Source organism: Haliaeetus leucocephalus, unplaced genomic scaffold, assembly GCF_000737465.1.
Source record: "Haliaeetus leucocephalus isolate CR32 unplaced genomic scaffold, Haliaeetus_leucocephalus-4.0 Scaffold68, whole genome shotgun sequence".
NCBI classification, from domain to species: domain Eukaryota; kingdom Metazoa; phylum Chordata; class Aves; order Accipitriformes; family Accipitridae; genus Haliaeetus; species Haliaeetus leucocephalus.
The window spans coordinates 1258232-1285323 of NW_010972504.1; the positions used below are offsets into that span (position 1 = coordinate 1258232).

Consider the following 27092-nt stretch of genomic DNA (forward strand, 5'->3'; position numbering starts at 1 on the left):
TCCAACTAATTACAGCAATACAACCCCATCAGCTCCTATATCCCCTTCCCTTGGGAAACAGGAGCTGGCAATAAACTGCAGAGGAGCTCTCAGAAATGTGAGGTTTTTTAGGTGGGCCAGTGACTGACAAATACCAATGTGCACTAGCAGCTTTTCAGTAAGAAAAAATGGTAAGACAGAAAAAAAAAAATACTGTAACAAGGGCAATAGAGCATTACAGGTTAAGCCTATGTGGTTGTTAGCCCCAACTCCCTGCACACGTGAACATACATGCAGATGAAGACACCAAGTCCTCAAAAGCATATTTAAAGCAGTTTTGAACAGCCTCAGAAGGCACATGGAAGTGGAGTGGCAGCTGAAATGTTTGGAAAGAGCAACAACAGCCTAAAGCTAACTGGTCTCTAGACTAGCCCCCATAGGGCTAAAATTTAGAAAACTGAGTTGTTCTAGATCTTCTCAGTTTGGAGGAAAAACAAGTGTTCAGAAAGTGGCCTCTTACACAGTGAAGTATGCCTCCTCACATTTGCACAATAGAGGAGGGAGAAATGTAAATGCTCAGAAAAAAACCCACAACTTGTTTAATGTGCATTTATCATTTAATGGTTAGATTTGCTAAATGAGCCAAGATACTGAAATGGCTGATAATCTCAGAGGGATTAGCATGGTTTTAGTGGTGCATTTCACAGGGGCTAAACTGAAAATGTCACCTATGAATATAAAGCTTCAGTAATCACAGTACTTGGTTTCAGGTCTGCAGTAAACATGCTTTTGAGGATTGCAGCTTCTTAGTCTGTTCAATTCATATCATTTATTATCTGGTGGCCTTTGACTCTATGAGAACAAGCAATGTACTGCAAAATCCTTGAAATAGACTTCTCATTTCATCCTCTAGGCTATAAGTTTCCAGGAAAGAACCAAACACACAGATTTAGGCAATGAATGGATTATCCAGGACAAAATCATTTTGCAGACTCACTCTCACATAAAACTGTAATATAGAACTGAAAACTGTAACGCAGGCTATCAAAGAGTAGATGGTATAAATTAGGTGAAGCAAGGAAGTGGACACATTGCCTGGTGGATGAATTAAAGCATTCAATCACAAAGCCAATATCAGCAGAAGAAAGGAATGAAGGGGCAAGGAAGAAGCCGTATCTTTTCAGATGGAAGTCTATGAAAGGCAGTAGATGGAGGAAGGTTATTCCTGACAGTGAGAGCTACTCATGAGATGGTTGCACACAGGCAGCTATGACTCTGCAGACTGATGAAGAGGTAACTATGGAGATGCTTAAAAGGGGCTTAAGCCAAAAGGAAGGAAGAGTAAGGACACAAGCGTTTTTCTGATTGTTCCGTAAGAGGCATGTTAGAAACAGCCTGTTCCAGACCCAGCCGTCACTCTCAGAGGCATGGAAAACAGGACTGCAGTCAGCAGAGCGGATGAAGAGGGAAGATGGTGATGAAGAGAATGGTTAATACTAGATTTATGTCATCATCATACCCATGAGAAAGACAGCCCACACACCTGTCAATAATGAATCCATTATAATAATTGATTTGCTACAGAGCAGGGGAGTCAGCTTTGAAATGTTCTGTTTTTCATCTGACACCCTAAATTTTGGAGGTGGGTTAGTGAACTTTAGAGCATGGAACAGAACGGCCAGAAAAAGTGACTCGAGCAAAGCTGTGAGTTGTCTAAGGAGAGCTCAGTGACAGAACATGACTCAGTTCTCAGCAGGGGATGGGGTTGGGAACTTAAGGAGAGAGAGAAACAATAAGGTTAAAACTGGAGCTGGCTGACATTTAAAAAACATGTTTTTTTCAACCACAATGAATCTGTGTGGAATATGTTTTTGTTGATATTTAACAGTTTATGACAGGGGGAAAAAAGTTTTGTTTGTTTTTTTTTTTTTAAAAAAAAGATATTTCATTTTTGCTGGGGTAGGTACCTCTTTTTCTTCCTCCTCTGTTTCGTGTTTGGCGTTTGTCACATCCCCTCACACAGTTCGGGGCGGGGGGACACCCAAACAAATAAACCAACCAGGAACCCTTCCTCTTTTTTTTCATATTGTCCAGGAAAGCAAAATGGCATTTTCTGTCAGTTCAGCTAGTTCAAATTCCCTAGGTCCCAAATTGCATAAGACAAGTAACGTCTTCTCTGAAAGGAAGGATTGAAATCAGTGAGCTAAAGCTTATAGGTTCAGCCTCCAAAGCAAGACCATACATATAAATACTAAGCCTGTTGTCAACAGTGGCCCAATGCCCAGATGAAATCATTTCCACACATATCCAGAAGCCACTCTACATTTGTTTGATGCCATAAGGCCCTTTCACGTCATGTCTCAGTCATAACCAGGTAACAGCCTGCAATGCGTAAGAACCTGACTAATCCATCCTCGGGGTCTCTCCTTGGTCATCTCAGCAAGAGGGCGTCCCCTTTCCCCACCTGTTGGAAGTCCGGGTTGTGTGTGGCAGCCTCTGTCCAGATGGCTCATTATGTAGCACAGTTGGTAGGATTTGTAATGGCTGATGTTGCCCACTTCATCCCAGATGTCTAAATAAACGCAAGCTGAAATTGCCTTGTCAAGGAGACCTGCATGCAAAACATTCAGCCAAAAAATGTTGGGAAGCCCTATCCTACTTTGGAACTGGGTTCTAGTGATCAGATTCTTTGCTGTTACCTTTATTAATTTATTTTACCACTCTGCCTAAGTAATGCAGAATCAAGTGGGCTGGGCCATTTAGCTCCCATGCAGTTCCCAGGCTATATAATGAATACAGCTCAAACACCCCTGCACCAACTGCAATGTATGGTTATGTCTAGATTAATGGATATGGATATATCCACTGGGTCAGGAAAATACATAACTAAAAGTGGGTGTAAATGGTAGTAAAGCTTATTGTGGTTACTAATTTGTACCATGACAGTGATAAGCAGATGAAGAACATCATTTGTTGCTGACACATGCGGTGCTGGGATGGCAATACAGGTCTCTCAGTCCCTCTAATAGCCTATGTCAGATAGATGGGAACACTCTGCAGTCTACCAGTACATCTCTCAAGGGCCACTGCAGAATTTCCCTGCTTACACACTACCAGATGTCTTAAACAGCCCAGCTTGAGAAGTCCTAGAATCTCATTACTCCATTCCTCCCACTCCACCCAGCAGCAGTGGTCTGCAAAATCTGACTCAGAATAAGCCTTTATTGTTTGAAGGTCATGAAAATCCCATCAAACAGTAACTGCTGGTAACTTCAGCATCACATTAGGCTCTAAACCAGCACAAGGCAGACCCTCTCCGGGCAAGAGCAGGAGCCTGCCATCCTCTTTTGTCTCCCTACTACAGCCAGTCTCACTGTTTTGACAAACTCTGATGCTGCAGCAGCATTACCCTTCCATACTTCCCTCTCTGTGACTCAGGTTTTTTCACACATAAAACTGGGATAAATCCACTTCTTTTCCTGGCTCGGTAGATTCTTGCAGAGTTAGTTCACGTACATGTACAAGGTCAGAGAGTGAAACCATCTTATAGTAATACTATTCACACCCAGGATTTCAAATTTATCTCTCTGAGCTTTTGCACTAGCAATTCTTGCTGACTCACCAAACAAGGCAGCAGAAATGACAGCATGTGCTTTCCTGACCAGTCATGGGTAGCAAGTAGAGCAACAGTAAATGCTGGTGCAGAATGGTTCACAAGCAGGCAAGGGAATCAAAAGCATGCATAAAACTTACAGATCATTTAAAAAAAAAAAAAATCTGCATGGAGAAATCACAGTCTGCCTGTGAGTACTGAGCAGGAAGAAAAAACAGTTCAATCCACCAGACAAATTGCTCCATAGGAAATAGTTCCTCATTTCTCCTCTTTGTCACAGTACAGCAGAACTCTTCTGTTTACTATGCAGACCACTGCCTGACGGTAATTCCAGCCACCTGTTCTCCGTGTAAGTGCAGCCATTTAGACCGAACTCAGCATTAACTCCGAACAAATACAATAATACAGAGCAATTCTACACATTGTCCACGAGCTCCAGTATCCAGGCACCAGTGCATTTCTATCCACATATGAAGCATCAGCTTCGTTAGCGATTGAGTCAGGATAATTAGGAGCCATTCTAATAGGAACGTGCAATGATGCTGGAATGCACAAACAGGGGCCACAGCAGCGCGTAGCCATGACGACTCCACAGCTTTCTGCTGACAAACCGGGAGCGCTCCAGTGCCCAGGACAGCAGGCCAGGCAGGCTTCTCCCTCCGCATCTGCCAAATCAAGGCATGCAGCCAACATGTTGTGGCTGTCAGCGTAAGGACATGAGCTGACACACACATTCTTCTGAGAGTCTTATCAAATAAGGCCATGGGATGGGTTTGTGAAGGATTTTTTCCCCCAGAAGCCTAGTGCTAGAGATTTGTCCCCAGAGACCCCAGGAGCAAGAGGAACAACTAGGAGCAGCTTCAATAAGAAAGCTAATTGCACCGCACAGCAACTTCATTGTCATCTGATGACTCCTGAGCAATTTTCGTTTGCCAGCAAGCAATGCTTCTCTCAATTAATGCTGAAAGCTCGCAGCACAGAGAAGTGGGATGGAACACAGCTCCTGGCCATACCCCACCTGGAACAACAGTGTTGCCCGCACTCACGCTTCACCCCATTCGCTCCCCTTGCTGCTGGTGGGCACCTGCCCGTCGGAGACGGCACCTACTCCAACTGCCAGTGAGCAGGCAATGAGGCAGGAAAACAGCCCCACCATCATCTCTTCCCCTTGGGCTTCATTCCACAGAGGAGAACGAAGGGTGGGAGTTTTACAAATTTGCTTATTTTTCCTTGAGTATCATACAAAGGTTTTGTGGTCATCATCCCCATTCCCCCCTCCGTGTTTTCACCACCTTCCTGGGGAAGGTGCAAGCAGCACTATGTGAAGCAATTACCTTCATTTTCTGTAGCTAACCACAGGCCTCCACACCATTAATTAGTGTCCACATATCTGGTCTAGTAAGTTGGCATGTGACACTAGATCAAATTCTGTTAATTTCTCCATCCCCTGAATACTTTATAGCTATTAATTAGGGGTGTGAGCTGTGTGAAAGATGTTATAAAAGTGAGATCTGGAAACAGACAGACAGATAAATCACAAGCAGAAAGATGCTCATCACACTTTGCTTTCACTGAAACACAGAACCTTATTTTAGAATAATGGGGAACAGCAACCTCTCTATTAATGATGCAGAAAAACATGAGGCTCTTCTCTTGAGATGTTTATTAAGCAAGACATTTCTAGACAAATTCTGACACCCTAATTTACACCCCATAATACTTCACTTCTAACTCTAACAAACTATACCAGATTCCCACTACAATTGGTATGGCACCTTCTTGACCACGCATTCCTGGAACGATTTTGACCCAAGCTCCAAAATCTGTTACAGCATTATCAATACAAAAAAGCGTATGTAGGATTTCTTTTATTGTATTTCAAGAGGCAAACTTAAGAAGTGAAGAGAGCTAGCTCTGTCAGTCAGCTGGACTAGTAGCGTGGGAACTTCAGGATAGAGGAAGCTTTGAATTTCAGCCAAGATGCATTAACCATGTATAACATTTCAATCAAGGAAAAACTGTCCATAAGGTCAGTTCTTATAGAGATCAAGGTCTGACTGTAACCCTTACTGGGTGGATGGATAGATGGATAACTGAAAAAAGGTATTAGAAATAAGCAGGGCATCTACAGAGGATAAAAGCATGAAAAGGCCTCCAGAAAAGCTTACTACTTAAATGTCAAGCGAAGGAATGAAGTGAGAATTGTCAAACTCTACAAAAAGTGAAGTTTACTCTATTTTTTCCTGTAGAATGCAGCGAACACCAGAAAGGGAATGGTCTATGTAAAAAGAAAACGTCAGTACAATAACAACTGAGTAAAACTGGCACCAAATACATGCAGGCTGGAAAACAGAAGACATTTTCTAAATAGAAGAATGACGTTCTAAAATAAATGCCCAGTAGGAGTAAGAGCTTCCCTAAGTTTAAGCCAGAGCTTGCTAAGTGCAAGGTGAAAATGTACAAAAGGAAGTTTCCAACAGGAGGGGATGAGTTTCAGTGCTCCAGGGGCTTCCTGACCATCCTGCGTTCCTCTCTGCAAGTTTTGCGTATTACGACACTTTTTTCAAAGTTCTGTGTTTAATCAGCCAGGATATCTATGACTAGTAGAGAAGCCGAGATCCATTAAACTCCATATTCTGTGCATTGTTCTATAAATAGATCGAACATCATGTTCTTCAGGGTTGGAAAAGATTAAATGATATAGTGCATTTGAAATGATGTTCTGTTGCTTTAATGGTGCCAAGTGTAAGGTAGGATTAAAAGGAGAGCCACAGAGGAGGGGAGGGGAATCTTTCATCTCTGGAAAGTAATGAAGAGGCCCAAAATAAGATCAAGGTCTAACTGTAAGTGGTTCTATTAAATTATATAGGAATATAACAAGTTCTACACTATCTAATTTCCATATGCAGCTCTATAACATCTCTCCCAAAGCAAAAATGACAGAATATTTAAAGTTGGCTCAAAGGCTGTTTAATGCAAAGATTTGAGAGGAAGGAAAGTCCAAATGTGCATACTCTGTTTCTTAGGGGAAAAAAAAGGTTAAAATGACAGAAAGATGATCTACAGAGAACTAACTTTTCTAATACTGCTATAACTCCACTGCCTGCCTATTACAATAGCCAGATGGAACCATGGCTAGCAGAATAACAACTAGTACTTATTATATGGGCCATTTGCTTTTTAAACAGCCATTATTTCACTCAGCGTTCAAACACATGTAATAACCCTGAGTCCTAATTTGGCAGTCCAGCCTGTTTCCAGGCTTTGTTAAAGATGGCATATCAGCTTCCCAGAGCCATAAGTAGGACAGATGATCAGTGTTCCTGATTATATTGAGGAAAGCACACCACAGACAGTAGATTCATTTAATACCTTGTCCACTCTATTATTTTTTAATACTTTTTCTAAAATGAAGAATTTTCCATTTTCTGCTTGGCAAGGAAAAACTACCACAATAGGCCAGGGAGCTAAGCTAGTTTCCACCAGATGAAGGTTTCATCCATTCCCTTTCCAAGTTATATATGTGCACTGAATTCCCACTCAGAAGTACAAATTGAAGTCTTTGATGAATTCCTTTCTGAATTTTATGCTAAAATTAGTCAAAGGTACCACAGACAAGATCATTTTAGGAAGGTGAGAACATAACTACAAGAAAATACTTTTTTGTCATTCTATACTCTAAGCCTTGTTGTTAAGTCTGCAGAAACTCCCATTTCACTGTACAATCTGCTTGTTACCTTTTCCATGTCCTAAAATCAACCATGTTCTTTCCATCCAGAATTTAAGTCCAGACCCAAACTAGCAACAGATGCAGACAAATGCAAGAAAATCAAGCACTTACTGAATGGCTGTCATATTTCACCTTGGAAATAAAAATCAGATCAAAAGTCTTCTGTTGACTACTTTTGAGAACAGCTTCATTTTAGCCTTAAAAGACCAATGCTGTACAATTACTGCACCACTGGACTCACTGCAGCTGTCACCAATAGGTCTACTCATATTCAAACTACTAATTATTTAGGAATTACAATGTGAAGCACTGTTAATTATCTAGTGTAACTGCATTTTCTGCCAGGAATGCTCTTAGTGTGGTTTTAGCAGATAAAGTTAAATAGGATATGAACTGGAGCCATCTCTCATATGAGGAAAGGCTGAGAGAGCTGGGACTGTTTAGCCTTAAGAAGAGAAGGCTCGGAGGGATCTTATTAACATGTGTAAATAGCTGAAGGGAGGATGCAAAGAGGACAGAGCCAGGCTCTTTTCAGTGGCGGTCAGTGATAGGACCAGAGGTGATGGGCACAAACTAAAACATGGGAGGCTCCGTCTGAACATCAGGAAACACTTTTTCAGTGTGAGGGTGACCCAGCTCTGGCACAGGTTGCCCAGGGAAGTTGTGGAGTTTTCATCCTTGGAGATAATCAAAAGCCACCTGGACACAGTCCTGGGCAACTGCGTGTAGGTGGACCTGCTTGAGCAGGGGGGTGGGATCAGATGACCTACCAGATGACCTCCAGAGATCCCTTCCAACATCAACCATTCTGTGAAGGATAATGCTAATAACAGCTCCAGTCCAAAGAGGGAGCAGGAGTGGACATAGGACCCATACACGTAGTACCTGACATACATGTACTCCAGTCATCTCCTTGCTCAAGTACAGAAGATCTGAAAAGCTGAAGTTGTCTGGCAAATATGAAATTATGTCATAGGTTGTAACTTAATAGTTTATTATACTACATAAATCAAGAGTGAACATTATCTCCATAAGAACTAGATGAAAATCTTTAATAAATAATAATTAGCTGTTTCCTGGGCCTGCCATCTGGTAAGCATTTTTCCTAGCCAGCAACTCCTGCTCCTTGTACTTCTCTAAAGCAGCTAAAAGATGAAGACAGGCTATTCTTTCTCCTTTGTCAGTCCCTTTGGGAAATATAGATACCCAGGATGCTGACAGCCACTTACATCATCCTCCCCACTGTACTTCAGCACTCCACATGTACTGGGCTTCACTGCCCTTCCTGCTTATTCTGAGTCTCCAGTTTCTTAAAAAGCAGTAAGGAGCCAGAAGTTATTGAGACCTGCCTTCCATCCTGCTCTCAGAAACACATGGGCTCCAAGATAACCAAATTAATCATTCTAACCTGTAAGTGGCTGTCATTAGTATTATTATTTTCATCATATAAATTATCTTCCAGATTAGGTCATATGCATTTTGAGATCCTGTGGTTTCCTAGCAACTCCTCTTACCACTCTACATGCAGACACAGTGTGCCGTTTTCTTTTCCTTTTTTAGATTCTCTGTGCAGGGGTTATATTCAGTAACAGTGATCTCAGGCCTGGCCCTAATGACCTTTAGTCTGTCATATTTGTGCGATAAGATGCAGAAGACACCTATCCCCCCACCCTCCCCACAAGACATTTGCAGCAGATGGCCAGAAAAACATGGTCCTCCACTTGTCTATCTTCTGTCCTGCAGACCAGAAGTTCTGAGCTCTGAAGGACAGGGATGACAAAAGCATACCCATGCATGTTAAAAACTGGCAGAGTTTGGAAGACCCCATCAGCCTAATTCTCTAGGTTTCTGACAGCAAAAGACGTGACAGTACGTAGTACAGTTTCCTGCAAAGTACTGCTGCTTCAAAGCTCATGTGGCGTGCCCTAAGTTCAAGGCTTTTGCCTCTGTAATTTAGTCCACACCTGATCTGCCAAGGCATACCTCTGCCAGCTGGCCAAGTCCAGACTGATGCATTCCAACAGGTAACACAAAACTCCTTTGAAAATGGCCAGCTTTTACCTGCTTCCACACTGTAACCCGAGTCTTACACTGCTGCCAGGTGCCCTTCATGTCCTCAATCCACTTTGCTCAGTCATATAAACCAGTGTTGAACCTTTGCTGCACTTAAACTTTTTGTTACTGTCAGGCATGATCAAAGTACTGCATCCCATGTAAACATAAGACATGTACCTAAATTTCACGTAAAGCTTGTGTCACCTGATAGATATGCTTTCCAAATAATGCACACTTACACACAGACTTTCACATAAAAACATGAACTATGGTTTTAGAGTTGTTTCTAGTCCAGTGTGGGAAACTGTCTGGAGGGCCAAACCAATTTTAGGCACCTATTTTAATTAACTTCTCTAGCTGAGTTAATCAAGATATCTACTAAATTTAATCATGATGGGGGCACAGAGTTAGGCAATGTGACTATCCTAGACAATCTTTTGTGTAAGGAGAATAGGATTAACTTCTGTCCTGCCCCACTGACATTTATTAAAATAACAACGTCTGTTCTAAACTACAAAAGCTATGGGCCTTAATTATTTAGATAGCTAGTGGCCCTGTTTCAAAGAAGAAAAGAGAACAGACCTCAGAAACGAACCATCTTCAGTCCACATGGAGTACAGCTATTAATATTTGATCCCCTGCTAGCCTGGAGGCAAAGGGAATAATGTTCATTACAAGAGTCTAAGAATGAACCCACTTTAACAATTGACTGAACTGAAGATGAGGATGAAACCTTTCCTGCTATAGGTGAGGTGAGTAAGTTGACGGACTCTGGTAATTCCTTCAGCAAAGGAGCCGGTATTTTGCCAAGCAGAGAGAAATGGAAGTCTTCTGTGGTTGCCATTAGAGCCTCACTGTAAAGACAATCACTGGATCCAATATCCAGTCCTGATTATGGAACAGATAAGATCGTTGCGAAAAGTAAGGAACAGAGACAAAGGCATGTACTTGCAAACAGAAGAAATAATTCAATGGAAATATAATTAACAGGAACAGGGAGACAATGCCATGTAACTGGGAAATGGAATATCCTTCAGTCCCTTATCCCCTGCTCTCTCCCCCTAACTCATATTCAATAACAGTAGTCTCTGCAGGTTCTGTTCCAGATTACAGTCTCAGGCCAGTCTTATTCGGGACCTAGAGCAACACAGCAGTTTGGGAAAGTCTTCAGAAAAAATGAAGATCCAATTTCATTTTATAGTTGTATCCTCAGTCTACATCTTGCCAATACAACTCGTGCCCCTTTCACAGGGTGACCACATAGCCCTGTGAGATACCTTGGCCCCAGTACAGAGTAAGTTTCATCAGAGGTTTCACTCTCATATACTGACTTGGAGTCTTAACGTTAAAGTGGGACAATGAAATCTAGGTGAAGTATAGAAAAGAAAGTCAATTTTGGATGTCCCCATTTTGGGGCGTCAAAAGAAAACCTATTTTTCAGACTGGTCATAGTCTGTGTCACCCAATTAAAGCTGCAAACTAGCATCCTGTACGTGTCTTTGCCTGAGAAATTGTCTGCTTAAGCAGAAGCTCTTAATGTTAAACAAATCTTTCAAATACTGAGGGCCAGAGTCACTCACGCATGTACAGTAATAGAGCTCCTGGAATTATTACGCTCTCTGGACCCACTGCAGATATTTGCCTCTTGGCTTTACTCTTCCTACAGTGTATACCCATTAGCACCTCTAATTAGAAAGGAAAATCACAAGTTCCATGTTATTTAAAAGATTATGCAGCATTTTAAACTACAGCACAATGTAATTATTTTTTAATAGCCACAGCTATTTCATGTATTTACTTTTAATGGTGTTTGAGTCATAAATTAACAGTAGAAAAGAAAAAGGGAAATCAGCACTTGACAGAGAAGCAGGCAACAATTGAAAAGAAAAACTGAAATGCTAAAAACTGTGTGATCAAAAAGGAAGAGGGCCTTACTAGTTTTTCTTGTTTGCTTTATTCTGGACTGCTTTTTATCATCTAACTTGTCTCCCTAGAGGTAAGAGGGTCAGGGATAAATAAAAATGAGAAGAGTTGAGTGTCTGTGTTATTGCAGACTGACCTCTGTCAGTTTGTCAAAAGACGAGTATTTCTGGACGGAGTCTTATATTATCAGATACCAAAGTTAATAAATTAGCACTACCACTGCAGAGGACAGTCCACCGTCACTAAGGACCGGGTATCACTATGCTAGCTGCAGAACAAGCAGAGCAAGTGACAACACAGATGTCAGGGCACAGACCTGAAAGATAAAGAGAGGATTAAACAACCAAGTACATTAGAGAAGGCAAGCCATGAAAGCAACACACATGCAGAGCATGTGCACACTGCTAGATCACATACAATCATACAGTCATTCTATGCCAGGAGTATGTCCAAGACAAGTGTCTCTAGTTGCTGTGCATCTCATCCCATGAAAATTACTACTAACTTTTGAAAGGATAAACAAATCTGCAGTACCCCATTTCCTGTCTCTGGAAAGGCTATTCACACTCTGTGGCAGATTATGTTCTTCAGACATACGTACTCATCTGACTCCCAGAGACAGACCTGTGCTAGCTGTTCTCAACAGCACCTTGTCTTGTCTGCACACCCCTTGTATTTCACCCCAAGACTTTTTCAGGTAGAGTGAGAACCTGAAATTTCCTTCCTCCTGGTATTGCCAGCACAGGACTGATCACTCAGTGTGCCTAGCTCTAACTTCAGCTTGTTTGCCTTCTTCACAGAAAGCCCGGCTTGCACGGATTCGAGTGGCCAAAACAGGCAGCTCCAATGCTTACCTTCACAGCAAGCGCAACGGCCTCCTGAACGAAGCCCTCGAGCTGACGGTGAGTGCAGAGACAGTATCTCCTTCCACAGAGTTTGAGAAGTTCCCTATTCCCACTCCTCTCCCCGGGCTCCCTCCCTTTCCCTCTCTGTTGCCACCTAATTGCTCATTATCCAGCATGGCAGCCTCACACACAGAATGGCATTATGCTACAATTACGCACTCATGTACTGTATGTGCCATGTGGAGGGATGGCTGGAATCCAGCTGCAAGACTGGACGGGAGGAAAAAAGCTTCCTTGGGCTCCTCCTTGGGCTGGGAAAGGATCTGGCCTTCCAGCAACAACCAGGTTCACAGTTCCCTTGAATCCCTCTGTGTGATGGAGCTGTTGGAGCTGTAGTGATTTATATGGCCCAGGGTCTGCCCATACTATAAATACCCACTCTCTTCCAACATATAGTTAGTTATTTTTAAGAGTCATTCTCTAATATGGACTATCTGATCATGCCCAACAGGACAGGAAAATATTCCCCAGTTCCTGTTTCAGGCAGTTTGGTGGTGGGTTTTTTTTAACAGAAAGGCCTCTGGAGGCTAATACTAGCTATTCATGAGAAGAAAAGTTTTAAGTGCGTCAGATTGCTCAGCAGAATCAGCGAAAATGAGAGGAGGTTATTACATTAAGCCTGATCAACACCAGAGCAGGTATTAGCACATTTCATGGATTTCATTTCAAATAAATCAGCCTTTCGTGCACATGGGGAGCAAAGAGCGAGATGAAGAATGCTTAATTGAGCCACCAGAGCCGCCTAGCACTTGTTCATGCATCCTTACTTGGGGCCTAATCCTTCAAATGTATACTATTTTCCCTGGCACACATCCTTGCATTTGTAAAATCAAAGCTGAAAAACCTTTTCAGCTCATGGTGAAAGCTGCTCCCTAAGACCTGAGCCCACTCCTAGCCAAGTTCAGTGTGTACAGCACACAGAGGGAAACTGTGCAGCACCATATTTTGCACGTAGGATGCTACTTGGTGCAGACCGAGAGAGGGGAATCTGGCCCTTTACAACTGGAATAGTTTTTAAACTGACTCCACAGAAGCACTTCACATGAAGCACAGATTTGGAAGGTAGGATGCCCAGATCAGTTTCAGTTCTCCCCTCCAAAACAAGATTGATCCTTCTGACTACACATCTAACGTTGTCTCCTGCTCTGCGAATGGCAGTGACACCCAGAAAATCTGTTTCTTGAACCATATGTTGCTGTTGAGTGGTTCAAGAAAAGTTTCTTTACCAAGAAGAGACTAGGAAGACCGGTCACACCTAGTCCAGAGCCTTATCCCCATAAAGGAAAGGCTCAGGACTGGGATGCCAGCTCAGCTGAGATTCTGCTATTTCATTACCCAGGAACGTGCCAAAATTTGACTACAAATTTAAAACTTCCTTTTAAGTTTTAGATTTCTAGTTTTTAAAAATGCCAGAAGAGCTTAGCAGGGACACTCAGTTTGCACTTGATCTTCCAGCCTGCAATCCCAACAAGAATCTCCTCACTTCTCCTGTCAACCAAAATTCCCTGCCAAGACGACTCATGGAAGAGCAGCTGACACACCAAAGCTTAAGTCCAAAATGCATGAGGTTGAGTGAAATATTTGGCTGTATGGGTTCATTTGCTGGCACTTGCCCAAAAATAAGTGTAGGAAGGGTCATTTTGTTGGCTACAAAGCTACTGCAGACACAGGAAGGAAAAAAAAAAACATTTCTAAAGAGGTTCTAGAGGATTTTTTTACCCATTAATAACTAAATTTAGATATATAGTAGCACCTAGAGCAGGTCTTCCCAAGCTTTTCTGGGAGCAACGTGGCTTTCTGGTGGGTTTATAGCTCTAAATTCTAATATGACTCCCCCACAGCCCAGTAAGATCCACAAATCCTACTTTGAAAAGCACTGAATATTGTGGACATTTGTATTAATACTTTGTAAGAAAATATCCCCACCCTAATGAAATTCCTTTTGAAATAGTCAAAAGCAAAGGGTATGGGGAAGGAAGAATTACCATCCACCTGTGACACATAGGAATATAATTTACTAAAACAAGAAACTTACCAAAGCTGTGCCTAGCATCTGCACGACCAAGAGGAAATGATATTTGACCACCTGAGGACTAGCCGCATACCTGAATCAAGAATAGATACAAGTCTCTCAATCCACAGGTAGTGGCATTAATTAATTACAGAACTGCAGAACATAATTTGTTGTAAAGGTATACATGACCGTTTTAACTCCACAAGGCAAGATTTTATATCCTTTCATTTTATGGCAGGAGAACAAACTATTCTTAAGAGTACAAAATGTGAATGACAGCATAGTCTAGCCAGCCAAATTTTTTAAGCTGTAAAAATATGAAGGAATGTGACTTCTGTAGTTGCTATATTAGGGACCAAAATATTATCTACATACTGTGCATATCCATCAGTCAAATTAGTATCAAACTGCTTCACTGGTCAGGTACACATCCCATTTTGATACCTTGCCCAGGACTCATGCTAACTTTAATGGACTTCACACGGCCAGGTTGCCATAGGGCTGGTTTGTTACCCAGCAGTAATTCCAACTGCAATTACTATATGGCCATGACTAGATATTATCACTTTCATCACTAGCAATCACACAGTACTGTGATCAATGTATAATTGTTTTACAAGTGCCCAGCAGATTGCCCTGCAGTCTGACACCTTGAGGGTTCACCCAAGGAAAACAACTGCCCCAGAACGTATCCTGGCTGTGGCTCTGCAGTCAAACTAATAAATTGGGAAATAAGGACTGTTCAAGATTCCGGAACATGTGCCAGAATGTCCTTTCATTAGCACCAGAATGAATACACTGACACCATCTTTCAAGGGAACAGCATGTCTTCAGCCTGTAGCGTTGTAAAGAAAAAGCAAAGGATTCATCCAAGGGCAGCAGCAGGAAGGAGTTCTGCTCCTAGCAAGAATACAGACTCTTGCTTCAGAAACATGTGGATTTGTGGCATTTTGCATTTGCCATCTAGACATGAAGTAGTCAGACCATTTTCTTCTCATTTAGAGAGATTTTTAGTGGGCTTTATGTCAGAAGTGCTCAAGGGATGGTGAGCTTCTTCCCATGGCAGCAGCCTACATATCCTCTTAACGTTAATCTCCTTGTACAGCTAGCTGAAATTCCCTTTTAGCTAAAATGCTAGAAGGTGTATATCCTAGGAACAGTAGGTTGTGAGGTCTTGTGCCTTTTCACAAGCAGAATCTGCTTAGCCATAGATAAGCATTATAGCCATTCTCATGGGAAGGGACAGTCTAACCACTGAACCAGTTCATCTCAGTTCACCAGCGTCCAATCTTGGGTGCTGAAGCACTAAGTAGAAGAGGTGAAGTGGAAGTATTTTGGATTTCAGAACTGACACTACAGTGTGTTTCAGTCTCCCTCTGAGGAACCAGCAGTTCACTGAAAGTCTTCCAAGAACAAAATGAATGGTAGCTGGCATCAAATCCTTGCAAAACTGGCATCCCAGCTCAAAAAGCAAATGATCTCTTCTCCTCCCCCCCACCAGCTTTTTCTTACAGCCAGACCCTTCTAGTGAAGACACAGATTTTGTTTGCCTGCAGTAATGTAGGTATCACTGATGCAATCTCTATAGGTACACGTTTCTCAACGGTACTATCAAAACGCCAAGCATTCCTGTGATGTTGGCACTCTCACTGTCCTGGGGCAGTAGTTCCTGCAGATCTCATTCTTAATTTGCATGCTAGGATGTTCTTGGTGGTTGCATGCTCTTTGTTTCTGAAAACACCTAGCTGACTGAAGAAAAAGTGAAAGAAGGATAAGGTACGAGTTATACTCACTGAGGCTACGCTTTATTCCTGGTCACTGCCATCCCGTGATCCATTTCCATCAGCAACAAGCCTAGCCTCGTGATGGAAGACAGAGGGAGAGACTAAGCTGTGCTGCCAAAATTTAACAATTGGCTTAGGTCTTCTGCCAGAGGTATGGAAGCTCTACCTTTGCTTTCAGATTCCATTTAGATCTCCTCTCAAGCAAATCCTCATAAAAAGATACTGTTTGCAATATGTGCTCTTTCTCTCTCCTTTTCCAGTGTTCTAGTGCAGCATCATATCTGCTTTAGGGCTTGCAAGGATCTCCATGGGAAATATTCCAACACAGACTTCAGCAGAGTCAGTAATCTCAGCAGGGTACAAACAGGACCCGCTTGATGTGTTAGCTCACCAGAAGGATTGTTAATAAGAAAAATAGAACTGATTTTTTTTTTAGGCCACTTCTAAAAATACTTCTGGGAATGCTCATCTTCCAAAACAACAGCAACAAAAAATCCATAACCTGCCTAAGATGCATTCCCATAGGAATCTATTAATTCTGTGTACAGTAAGTCAGCTTTCTTAATGTACCAGTTCAGCTATGTTTTGGCATCTGTCAGAGACAGAGTTATTCCTTCACTTAAGGATCACAGAACCATCCTGGAAATGGCATCCAGAACACACATTTGCAGTGAATCACTGGGACACATGGGTGTATTTAAAAGCAATGCTTTAAGCATAGTTGAATTTGACCCCCTTGAGAGCAACAGACAAGGTCTTGGCACTTCTGCAAAGATGTTCTGCTGTGTCTCCCACCCCACCCATTTTCTATCTTGCACAGTTAGATACTGCTGTTTCATGTCTAAGCAGAGATTCAATCCATGCACGTCAATTTTTTACTTTAAGATTTAGGCATTACAGAAGACACCAATCACCCCTTACTTACAGGGCACAGGGAAACATTTAACAACATCTAATTGCTATTTTAATGCATGTAACTGTCTTCAAAAATGCTAGTTACCAAAGACACGCACAGATTAATGTGTCATGAAATCACAGTGAATTTCGAGATCAGTAGCTTTAATAGTAAGAGAACATCCTTAACAACTCAGATCTTAAACCTGCCACCACAGAACAGAGAAAGTGAGAAAAATAATCCTGTCTCTCAAATAGCACAGAAACTCTCTAAACAACACCTATTGTTTCTTTTCCTTCCATTTTTGAGGCATACCTGATCACCACATGACTGGGTAAGTGACATGCTATATTTTGAGGAATGTAAGCATCTGATTCACTGATACAGTGTGGAAATAAAAAATACAGAGTATTGGATTTCTCCACCCCACCCCCCCAAGTTGACTAAATTGGCCTATTAATGTTTTGATGAATTCTTGATGCCAAGCTTTCTGCATGAGCTAAACATTACGCACATATTGAACTCAAGCTTCTAACCTCTTATCCATTTCTATTCCAGCTGTTTCAAGCAGATCAAGCCCCTCAGTTTAATGAAAGCACAGAGATTGGTCTGAGATCTATAGCTTATCCTAACCACTAATAACACTGCAGTCTGAGCAGTCTCTTCCCCAAACCACCACATGAACACATACCTGATGTAGAAGCTGAGAACACACCAGCAAAAGTGCTCCAGTCTTTCCAACCTACAGTCCCTAAATAAGCATACCAAAAGCAGTTCACCCCCCTCAACTCTTCCTAGGGGGGACCACTCCTTTTAATAGTTTTTTGACCTAAATACTCTCAGCTGTACCCAATCCCTTCCCAGATGGCACAGGCTGCCTGCTTGACTCTAAGCTCACCCTACTCTCTGAATTAGCTTACAAATTTGTTAGCCACATTTCAGCAGTTTCAGTACACAGGGGGAGTAGGGGAAAGCTGGTCCCCAATTATACAGGTGCTGCTGTACAATGAGTGAAGTATCTGGATCGTGAGGTCTTTGGAACAGGCTTGCCTTATTCTGTTTTTGTGCTAAGTGATACACAGGAGCGTTCCTGGTTGGTTTACAGGACTCCTTGGCACTGTGTTACTAAAACTAACGCAGTAAGCCATCCTACTGAGTGAAAGCCACAATCTGTAGGAAACTAATGAAGATGGGACCTTCCTTCTCCGATGGAATTGCTGCCACATTTCATGTGAACATAAACCCTTTGCCACTGCTGCACAATTCTTCTTCATTTGAAGTTTGCTTGACTAGGATAATTTATATATATTAACTCTTACATACATAGCATCTGCCTGTTCCTCCCCTCTCCCTGCCTTTCAACAAGGGCTTGGCCACAGGAGAGGTTACACATCTTCAGTTTGCACCGAACCCAGTCCTCAGGGCCTGCTATACACTCCGCACTGACAACCATATACAGAGGCAGGGAAAGAGCAGCCCCCTTTTAATACACTACAGGTACAAAGTGTGGAAGACAATTGGTGATGTCCATGAAGAGGAGAGACAGAGCCAGAAGTCCTGTCTCTAGAAGCAGCATTACAAAGTCCAAAACATGAAGCCTGGATTCACATTTTTTGATCTGGTGTGCAGCCGTGACTCAGGAAGGAGGCTTTGGCAATAACACATGCAAGTTCCAACAGGCCCAGTGCTGTGCAGCCCTGAAGGTCAGGCAGAGCCAGGCTTTCAGCTCAGCAAAAGCAAGACAGCTTATGTTTTGTCTCCTAACAGAGACTGAAGTTCAGGGTACATCTGTTGGCATTCAAAGGTCATGTCAAGCTTAAAAGTCTTAACATTTTTTGGAAAAATAAAACAGCATAGGTTCTTTTCTTCTTTACCTTCTGGTTCCTGAGCCTTGGCATCATACGTCAACAGTACTTCCCAGGTTTCCTCCCCAGCTACAAAATGGCTAGAAACTCACTGGTTTTTAATCAAAGCCAAGTTTACAAGCCAAATCATTAAGAAAAAAAATGAGGTATCCTCATAAGAGTCGTGAGAAAAACCTAAGGGCTGGCAACACTGAAATTGTTACCTTTATCCCTGTGAAAGCTAATGCTGGTAGTTCTGTTTGTTTTCATGGTTTTACACCTGGTTTGGGTTTTGGTTTCTTCCCTCCTTTTTTCTGGCTATTCAGGGATCAACTGAAGATGAACAGCATATGACTAAAGGCACCTCCTTAATTGAAAGCCAACATCACCACCTGCTGCACTGCCTGGAAAAAACAACCGTAAGTAGCAACACAATCCTTTTACATCTTACTAGATCCTTGTGCCTGGCCCAGGCTCCATATGGAAAAGAGGTGCATGCAGATGCTCTGAAGTGGCACTCAGACATACTCAGTAGATCTACAAATTGTGCCAGAGGGGGCTGACAATCAAGCTCCCAAGAATATTCTGTAATGGGTTAAGTGCACTTTTATTTCATTGTCTTCTTTAAAAAAAAAAATTACTGTGCAAAGGGATAAAGATGCGATTATCTGCTACTCCACAGTCATCTACACCAGTACAAACTCAACAGCAGGTTGCTCAGTCAAGTTCACTTGAACACAAGTAACTTTTCAGCATGGGGTTAGGGAGATCCTATAAACAAGGTGTACATTAAGTTTAATTTCTTCGGTGCTTCTGAAAGAGAACTAAACTGCATTTGTCTTGTGCTGTCAGTCACACATCATATATACTCATCAGATGTGCTAATTAATAATAAAGGACAGTTCTGCTGCCTCAAGAGGAGGAAGATGCTGTCAGTGATTCCAAACTACAACCTGGTCACCAGTGCTGACAGTCTGGAAAAAAATAACCTTTAGCCCTTTATACGGCACAGAGCAGATGAACTCTCTTAATAGGTTTAAAGGCTGCACCTACCTTTTCTCACTACAGTTCTAGTTACAAAGGCAGGTAATTTATCTCAAAACCAGTCAAGCAGTTTCTATACCATGACTTTTCTGTTCACATTATGCAAGGTATTGGGAGTAAGAATTTTATTTTTCATTGTTAAGTGATTCTGTATGTAGAAGACTCTTGGAAGATTTCAGATATTTGATACATATGTTTTACTTCCAGGTTTATATAAAAGGTTCTGCAGTAAAGGAACACATTATCTATACCATGATTCATTCTAGAAAGAATGAAGAGAGGTTAACACTTGAAATATTCATGCCTTTTTCTATCTGCATCCATCATCAAATGTACTTTTGATTTCTGACTTGCAATAGCTTTCTTTTAGATAAATCACCTTCAGTTCCATAGTTTGGCTTATGCTGGAATAACACCACTTAGGCTTCAGCGATACACGGGAAGAAGATGACTGGTTAATTACAGTGACCTGCTGAGTACAGCTGGTTTATCCAAATGAGCTATAAAGGTCACCATTCCAAGGACAGTGAACTGATTCTTCCTGTATCAATGACTATTGAATTTATTTTATAAGACTCATCTTGCCTTTACTTCTAGCAATTTTGGATGTTACATAACAAGCAGATATTTCACAATCTGACTCTTCAGTTTAGAACCTAAAACCTTCACTACTATGACCCATATTTCACAAGAATACTTTCATTTGAAAACTTTAACAAATTGGCTGAAGCAAACAAAAGCTGACAACCCTGTCTCCAGGGCCTGCCCTTGTCAGGCCCTGACTTTGTCACGGCTTATAGAAATTCTGACCTCTGCACAGGGTGGGTGGGCATCTCTGGGAGCTGCATGAGTCTCTCCATTTCTAATGAGCTGGTTAGGGTGCTGGAAGTAACATGGCCAAAGCATATCCTAATTTGTGGGTGTATTAGCTTATCACACTAACAAAGCTAGATTGCCTCCAGCACATAAGCCTACTCAGACAGTGAGTCTCAGTGGTTGAAAATGTTCCAAATGTTGCTTTTTTCAGAAAAAAAATGGCAACAACAGTGATACTTTGAATTTTGATTAAAACCTAGAGGGATAATGTGCACAATATTTAATGTGTTTTCCCCCACATTTTTCAGCCAGTTATTACCATGATGTTGCATCAAGTCACATAGCAAGTTTGGATTCTGGTCTGAAATTATCAATCAAAATAGTTCATTCAGCTTGTGTGGAAATTCTGTAGTTACATAATTGATTAAAATACTATGCAACAGTTCTCCTCCGAAAAATTTAAATCATAGTCAAAGAATTTTTAAAGACTGAAGAGTCATTTTGTGACCAAGTTGCAGGAATGGAATGAGGAATGTACCATGGTTGCAAACTTGTTTCAATGGGCAATTCACCTTTCCTTAAACTAGGCAGAAGGATTGTAAAAGTACATGATTTATTGTCATGGTATCTGTGGTTGTCGCTAGCATACAGCCTTACAATTGAATGGCTGTGAATGGCTCACAAATCTGGTGTGTCAGATGACAAAATGACCCTAAAGTACTTCTAGCTGCCATAACAGAGGTTACTTTGTCATATTAACACAACAGATGGAGTTTGTTCAAACAAAAGGAGTTTTTTTCCACTCATTCCAACTCCCAGATTTGAGTACGGACATTCACATGCCATATTTTCTCCAATCCAGTCCTTCAACCCAAGCCTTTCTTCTGTGTTTTCACAGAGTATGATCAAAACCCATATCCATTGGTGACCTAATGGCAATACAATTCCAATTCATTACTTGTGAATCAGCAGCTGAAACTTTGTTTTCCTTCGCCTTCAGCACTCAAAAGATCAAACTAATAAAGTTGTTACCAGTTTTGTTCCATCTCCAAGAACATAACATTAAAATGCTTAAGTGTGAGAAGGAAGGAACAAAGGGGTCTGATTCAGGCAAGGTTTGGTAAAGAGAAGGTCCTGTTGCCCATTCAAACTTGAGTGAGCAAGCTGGAATGCTGACGCAATAGATGCAATGCTGGGACTAAACTTCTGAATGCCGGAATGGACAATCAATTGTCTTTTTATCTTTTGTTGGCATGTTGTCCCGTAGGGATTGTCCTATCTTGTGGATGATCCCCTGTTATCTGTACGAACTTCCACCATCAAGGTATTTCCTTTTTAATTCAATCTGTTTTCTCTATGGTCTCTGTGACATGTCTGGAAAGTGTTTGCTTCCTTTCTCGTTCCTGGTCTTGTCCTTGGGAGTTTGTGCACGTGGCTCTTTTTGGCTATCCAGTGCTCTTGTTTCCTGTGAGAGTTGTTAGTTGTTTCAATGAAAACCGATGGCTGCCTTCACCATGGTTGCTTTTGTTTCCCATCTTTTCTGATGCTGACAGGGACTGGATAAAGTATGTTTACTAGAACAACTTGGGTGTTCATATACACACATAAGAGTTCTTTCTTTCAGGATTTCTTGTTCCTTAGCACAAAAACTCTTTACCAATTCAGCTTTCTGAACTTCCTTCCCCTATACACTTCCCACTCTCACCTGCCATGTTTATTTCCACTCAGCTAATAGCACGCAATGAATTGCAGGTATGCTTTGAACCCAACAGCCAATATAAGCAACATCCTGCAATTACGCTGTATGTCAAGATGGTTATCCAAATACAATGCAATCCTGTCCCCAGGCACACAGAAAAAGGAGCATGAATCTCCTCTTGGGTTTCATAACCATGTAGCATTGCAGACTTTTTGAAGCCACTTCTGGAATCCAGACACAAAAATGAAAGGAAATTCCAACACAATATATTAACCATCTCAGACTACGTATGCAAGGCAGCATTGATAGACTATCATGCTTTTGTCACTGCAACAGCTTCTCTTATTCCCCTACTGATGCAGGAAAGTAAAATCTTCTCTTGGTTGCAGTGAGTGAAAAGGCAGTGTCATTTCTTTTTAATATCTGCCTACTGCAAATATTTTCAGGCACAGAGGCAGAGAGCATCTTACACAGACAAGGGGCTGGCACATGCCACCAACCTAGCAAAAGGTGCCATTGAAAACAAACTGCTGTTGGGCCAAAGCTGTTGGTGTCACCAGAGAGTAATGGCACTGTTTTTTCCCCTCTCAGAACCATGAGTTCATAGATGAGCAACTGTTCGAGCAGAACTGCATGGAGAGCTCAATGCAAAACTATCCATCTTCTCGGAGCCCCTCCTTGTCAAGTCACCATGGCCTGACCACCTCCTGCTGTTCTCGCCGTAACAAGAAGACCACCCACCTTCCCAACTCCAGTGTGCCAGCCACTCGCCTCCGGAGTATGCAGGAGCTCAGCACCATCCACATCCAGTGCAGTGAGCAGCCCTCACTTACAACAAGGTACAGTAAGTAGGCTCTTGCTGCTAACTACTGCATGCAAACCTCTGAAATGCATTACCCAACTAGACGTTCTTGCAGGCATATTCTCCAGCCAGGGAGAGTGGTCTAGTGCTGGAAGCATCTTTTTGTTTCCCTCCTTCTCACGACAACCCAAGGAAAGTGGCTCCTAGCTGGGGAAGAACCAGGTCAAAGCTAGACACTAGTGCAACTCTTCTCTGGCCAGACTGGACATAGAAGAATGAATTCCAGCTGACACCTGCCTATAAAGTGCTAATCACACATGCAGGAGCCAGCAGTTCCCAGCTGTGAGCCACTCACCAAAAGCTGGCACAGGACCATTTCACAGCCCACCTCCCAGATAGCCCAGTACTTCCAAGCCTTTATTAGGAGCAGGCAAAGACAACCGGCTAATCACTGTCTGTCAGCAAAAGCTGTTAAGAGAGCTGTACACACTGACACAGTCCACCAGGGACACTCACTTCACTAATTTTCATTCTCCCAAAGTCTAAAGCACAACTGTAAGCATCAAGCAGCACTGGAAAACAAATAAGGAGGAATTTTGCAATGGTATTTTAGTAGCTCTCACCTAAAAAAGCCATTAGTGACACAGGTGAAGAAGCATCTCTTAACAGAAAATTTCAAAATTTTCATATTATACATAACTGGCTGAAAAAAATAATTTCTTTACCACATCTTTCTTGCAAATATTAAATTACTTTCTAAATCCCCCTCAGCCCATTAAGCTTCTTGTGCACCGGGCTGTTTCTGAACTTGCCGTTCTTCTCCCCACTCCTGTCAAAGGGATCTAGAAACTGAAACAAAGCTGCCTTTAGGGCAGCAAGTGATTACTTTGTGCCACAGTGAAGTCAGAAGGGCATTTCAGAGAATGAATTATGAATGACTAAGCACAAAACAAGTCTCTAGCTATTGCAGTTTCAAGATGACAATAGTTTAAACCAGCACCTGAAACAGTAATTCAGGGGAATGTCAACTATTTCGCCTATTTCAGCAGGTGCTAAATCAGATGCCAGTGATATTTTAAATGTCAACACTGTTCATTATTTCACTTGCTTACCAAACTGTGTAAGAATGGAGAGAGAAAAAAAGCTTTTAAGTTGTTTTTCATGTGGAATGCAAGTAACTGGGTGTACTGGTTACCACTGGCAGAACCACCCAGTCCCTAAGACTGCCCCACTCTCAGCTTGTGACTGAGGCAACCAGGGAGCAGAATGGGTTCTGCTGTGTTCTTGGGATGCTTGAGCGATCAAGAAACATCCTCTTGGTGAGTCACTCTGAGATAACAACAGCAATAGCTTTCCAACTGGGAGCTTTACATTTTAAAAAGGACAGGCCTTGTGTTTAAAATGAACATGTTGGGCTGATAATAGCAGACTCCTGTAGCTGTGCAGATGCACAGAAATCAACCTATCATTTTCCCTCTGTAATTAATTATAGGATGCAATTGATGCAGATCTAATAAGAATGCTCCCAGCTGCCAGATCCTTGAAACTACTGCAGAGAGATGAAAGAATAGAAAAGATCAAGGGACAGTGAATTTGAAAGAGGCATTTGAAATGCAAGGAAGACAACATCTCTTTCTCAGAAAGAACTACCTGTGCTCTGAAAAGATCCAGTACACAGGACAGTATATTTAGATGTCCTCTTAATTAAACTAGAATTATGCAAGAATGAAATGGAAACATAGAATGACTTGCCCTGTGAAAAGCTGTGTCCTAACCAGGGGGAATATTAAAAAAGCTTATTGTAATCTGGGTAGAAGTAAGTGATGCTTTGCAGGAACTGGGGGGAACATTTAAGTGGAGTCTTCCGAATATTTTGGTGCCCTTAGTTCGGAGGAATAAGATAGTGATTAAGAACAACTACCATTCCCATCCTTTCTATTGTCTAGTTTAAAAAAAAAAGCCAAACACTAAATTTGTTTTCTAGTCGTTCCAGTCTCAACATGAAATCAGATGATGGGCTGAGACCGAACTGCAAAACTGCCCAGATAACGACAGCCATCATCAGCATCCCCACGCCGCCGGCACTCACGCCAGAAGGTGAGAGTAGGCCTCCGCCCAGCAGCCCCGGCCACTCCACGAACATTTCCACCACCACCACAAGCAACATAGTCAAGGTCTCTGCCTTGTAAGACGTCTCATGCACAGAAGGAGGCTGGAAGACCAGTGCCCCTCTCCCTCCACACCTCCATGTTCCTTTCTTGCTGCAAATTGTGCCTGGATGGACCAACCTGACATTTCGCCATCGAATTAGCAATGGAGACCTAACGAGGCAGCTTTCTTCAGACTTGCATTCATGCTGTGGACTGAGGAAGGATTAGGAAAGGGAGGAAGAGGCTGGTTAAAGGAAAAACCTGCATGGAGAGCGTGTTGTGCCATGGTACAGGGCAAAAATCACCTGCAGAGGGTCGAGGGAAATAATCATCATGGCAACAAGAGAGTCAATAAAGAAAACAGAAATATAACACTGTGTATCGCAGCACCTTTTTAAAGGTTTTTAATGGATAATATTTATTCATGAGGAAATGACTGAAAAGGTGAAAAACAATGGATTTTGTGAATTTTTTTTCTTCATGGAGCAGAACCTTTAAACCAACCAAAATTTCACATTTTTTTTCTTTTATAGGAAAAGATTTAGACAAAGAAGCCACCTGTCACAGAAATCTATTTCCATTCCTCTGTGTGTGTGCGTGCGAGTGTACCAGCAGAACCACATCAGAGCCACACTGAATTACAAAGAGCAGAGCATGTGTCCATGATTGGGTGCACAGTAGAAAAATTCAAGCTTGTGTCAGCACATATATGTGCACACGCACACACACACACATAACTATTTCACCCTGGATGGCATTCTTTATTTAGACAATTTTGTATCCGCCTTTTAAGTCAATACAGTGCAATTGCAAACAGTGTGTTTGTCTGCTAATTATTGTCTGTGAAAACATATTTGTGGAAAAAAAAAAAAGACAGGCTTTAGTAGAGTTTTAGTCCCACATGGGTATCTGCTTTCTATTTTTGTTATCACTTACTTGTAAGAGTGTGACTAGACTACCAGTTCTGTATTTTTAAAAAGGAAAAAAAAAAGTAGGATTCTTTTTTAATACTGTACACACAAATGGCAAAGAATGAGAAAGCACTGAACTCAACTGCATCAAGCATTCATAAGTCTAACAGGTTTCTTGTAATGTATGACCATGCTTTTTAATTTTTGTTTTCTATATATAAATTTCTTTGCTAGCACTGGACATACAACCCATTGTAAATAGTAGCCAAATAATGTCTGGATCTATACTTGATAATAATTAACCCGAGAGCCAAATATCTTGCATGGACAGGGAGGTATTTGGCTTTTTCACAGTCTTAGGGCTCCAGTTGTCTCATCAACGGCTTCTGGGTGGCATTGATTTTGGGGGCAGACTAGGTTAGCAATTTTAGTTCTCCAGTCCCACCACAGGATCTACAGCATGCATCCACTTGAGAAAGGGGAGCAGTACTGGAGTTTGGAAAGTGTGGTACAGACAGCATTTTCTTTTTGCAGTTCTACACTTAGTTTGGGAAATTGCGGACTTCTAGTCAACCAAAAACAGAAGTAGCACTGTGTGGTACTGCCAAGAAGCTAATACTTTAACTAAGCTGTGGTCAGTCCTAGCACCTCTTTCTGAGAGCCTTCTAGGAATAATTTATTGTAAGGAAATACATGGTCCTGAAACGTCACTGATTTTCCCCCCCTTAAGAAGAGTAACTTTTTTCTTCCATTCTGCCTTTCTCAAGTCCCCTTTTCGTAACAGGTGTGATCCACAAAGGGCAGAGTAAGGAACATCATCCACCTTTTCATTTGTCATACACTGTTTGGCTAATTATTGTGGTCACACACAAATGCCTCTTCAAGGCCCTATACCCACGAATGGCGATGCACCTAGCCCCCAACAGCT

At 41.9% G+C, this 27092-nt stretch overlaps 1 protein-coding gene across 2 annotated transcripts in view; it reads left to right on the forward strand.

The window, feature by feature from the left end:
- The window catches only part of KCND3 (potassium voltage-gated channel, Shal-related subfamily, member 3), a 122420-nt gene extending 96016 nt beyond the window's left edge, over window positions 1-26404 (forward strand). Inside the window, exons 3-7 of one of the 2 annotated variants that reach the window (XM_010578878.1) lie at window positions 12101-12202; window positions 19069-19161; window positions 21870-21926; window positions 22893-23140; window positions 25088-26404. In XM_010578878.1, coding sequence (XP_010577180.1) covers window positions 12101-12202; window positions 19069-19161; window positions 21870-21926; window positions 22893-23140; window positions 25088-25292 — 705 coding nt within the window. In that variant the 3' untranslated portion in view covers window positions 25293-26404. The remainder of the gene's footprint in view (window positions 1-12100; window positions 12203-19068; window positions 19162-21869; window positions 21927-22892; window positions 23141-25087) is intronic. The other variant, XM_010578886.1, reaches the window with a different exon arrangement.
- Window positions 26405-27092: the final 688 nt, after the last annotated feature.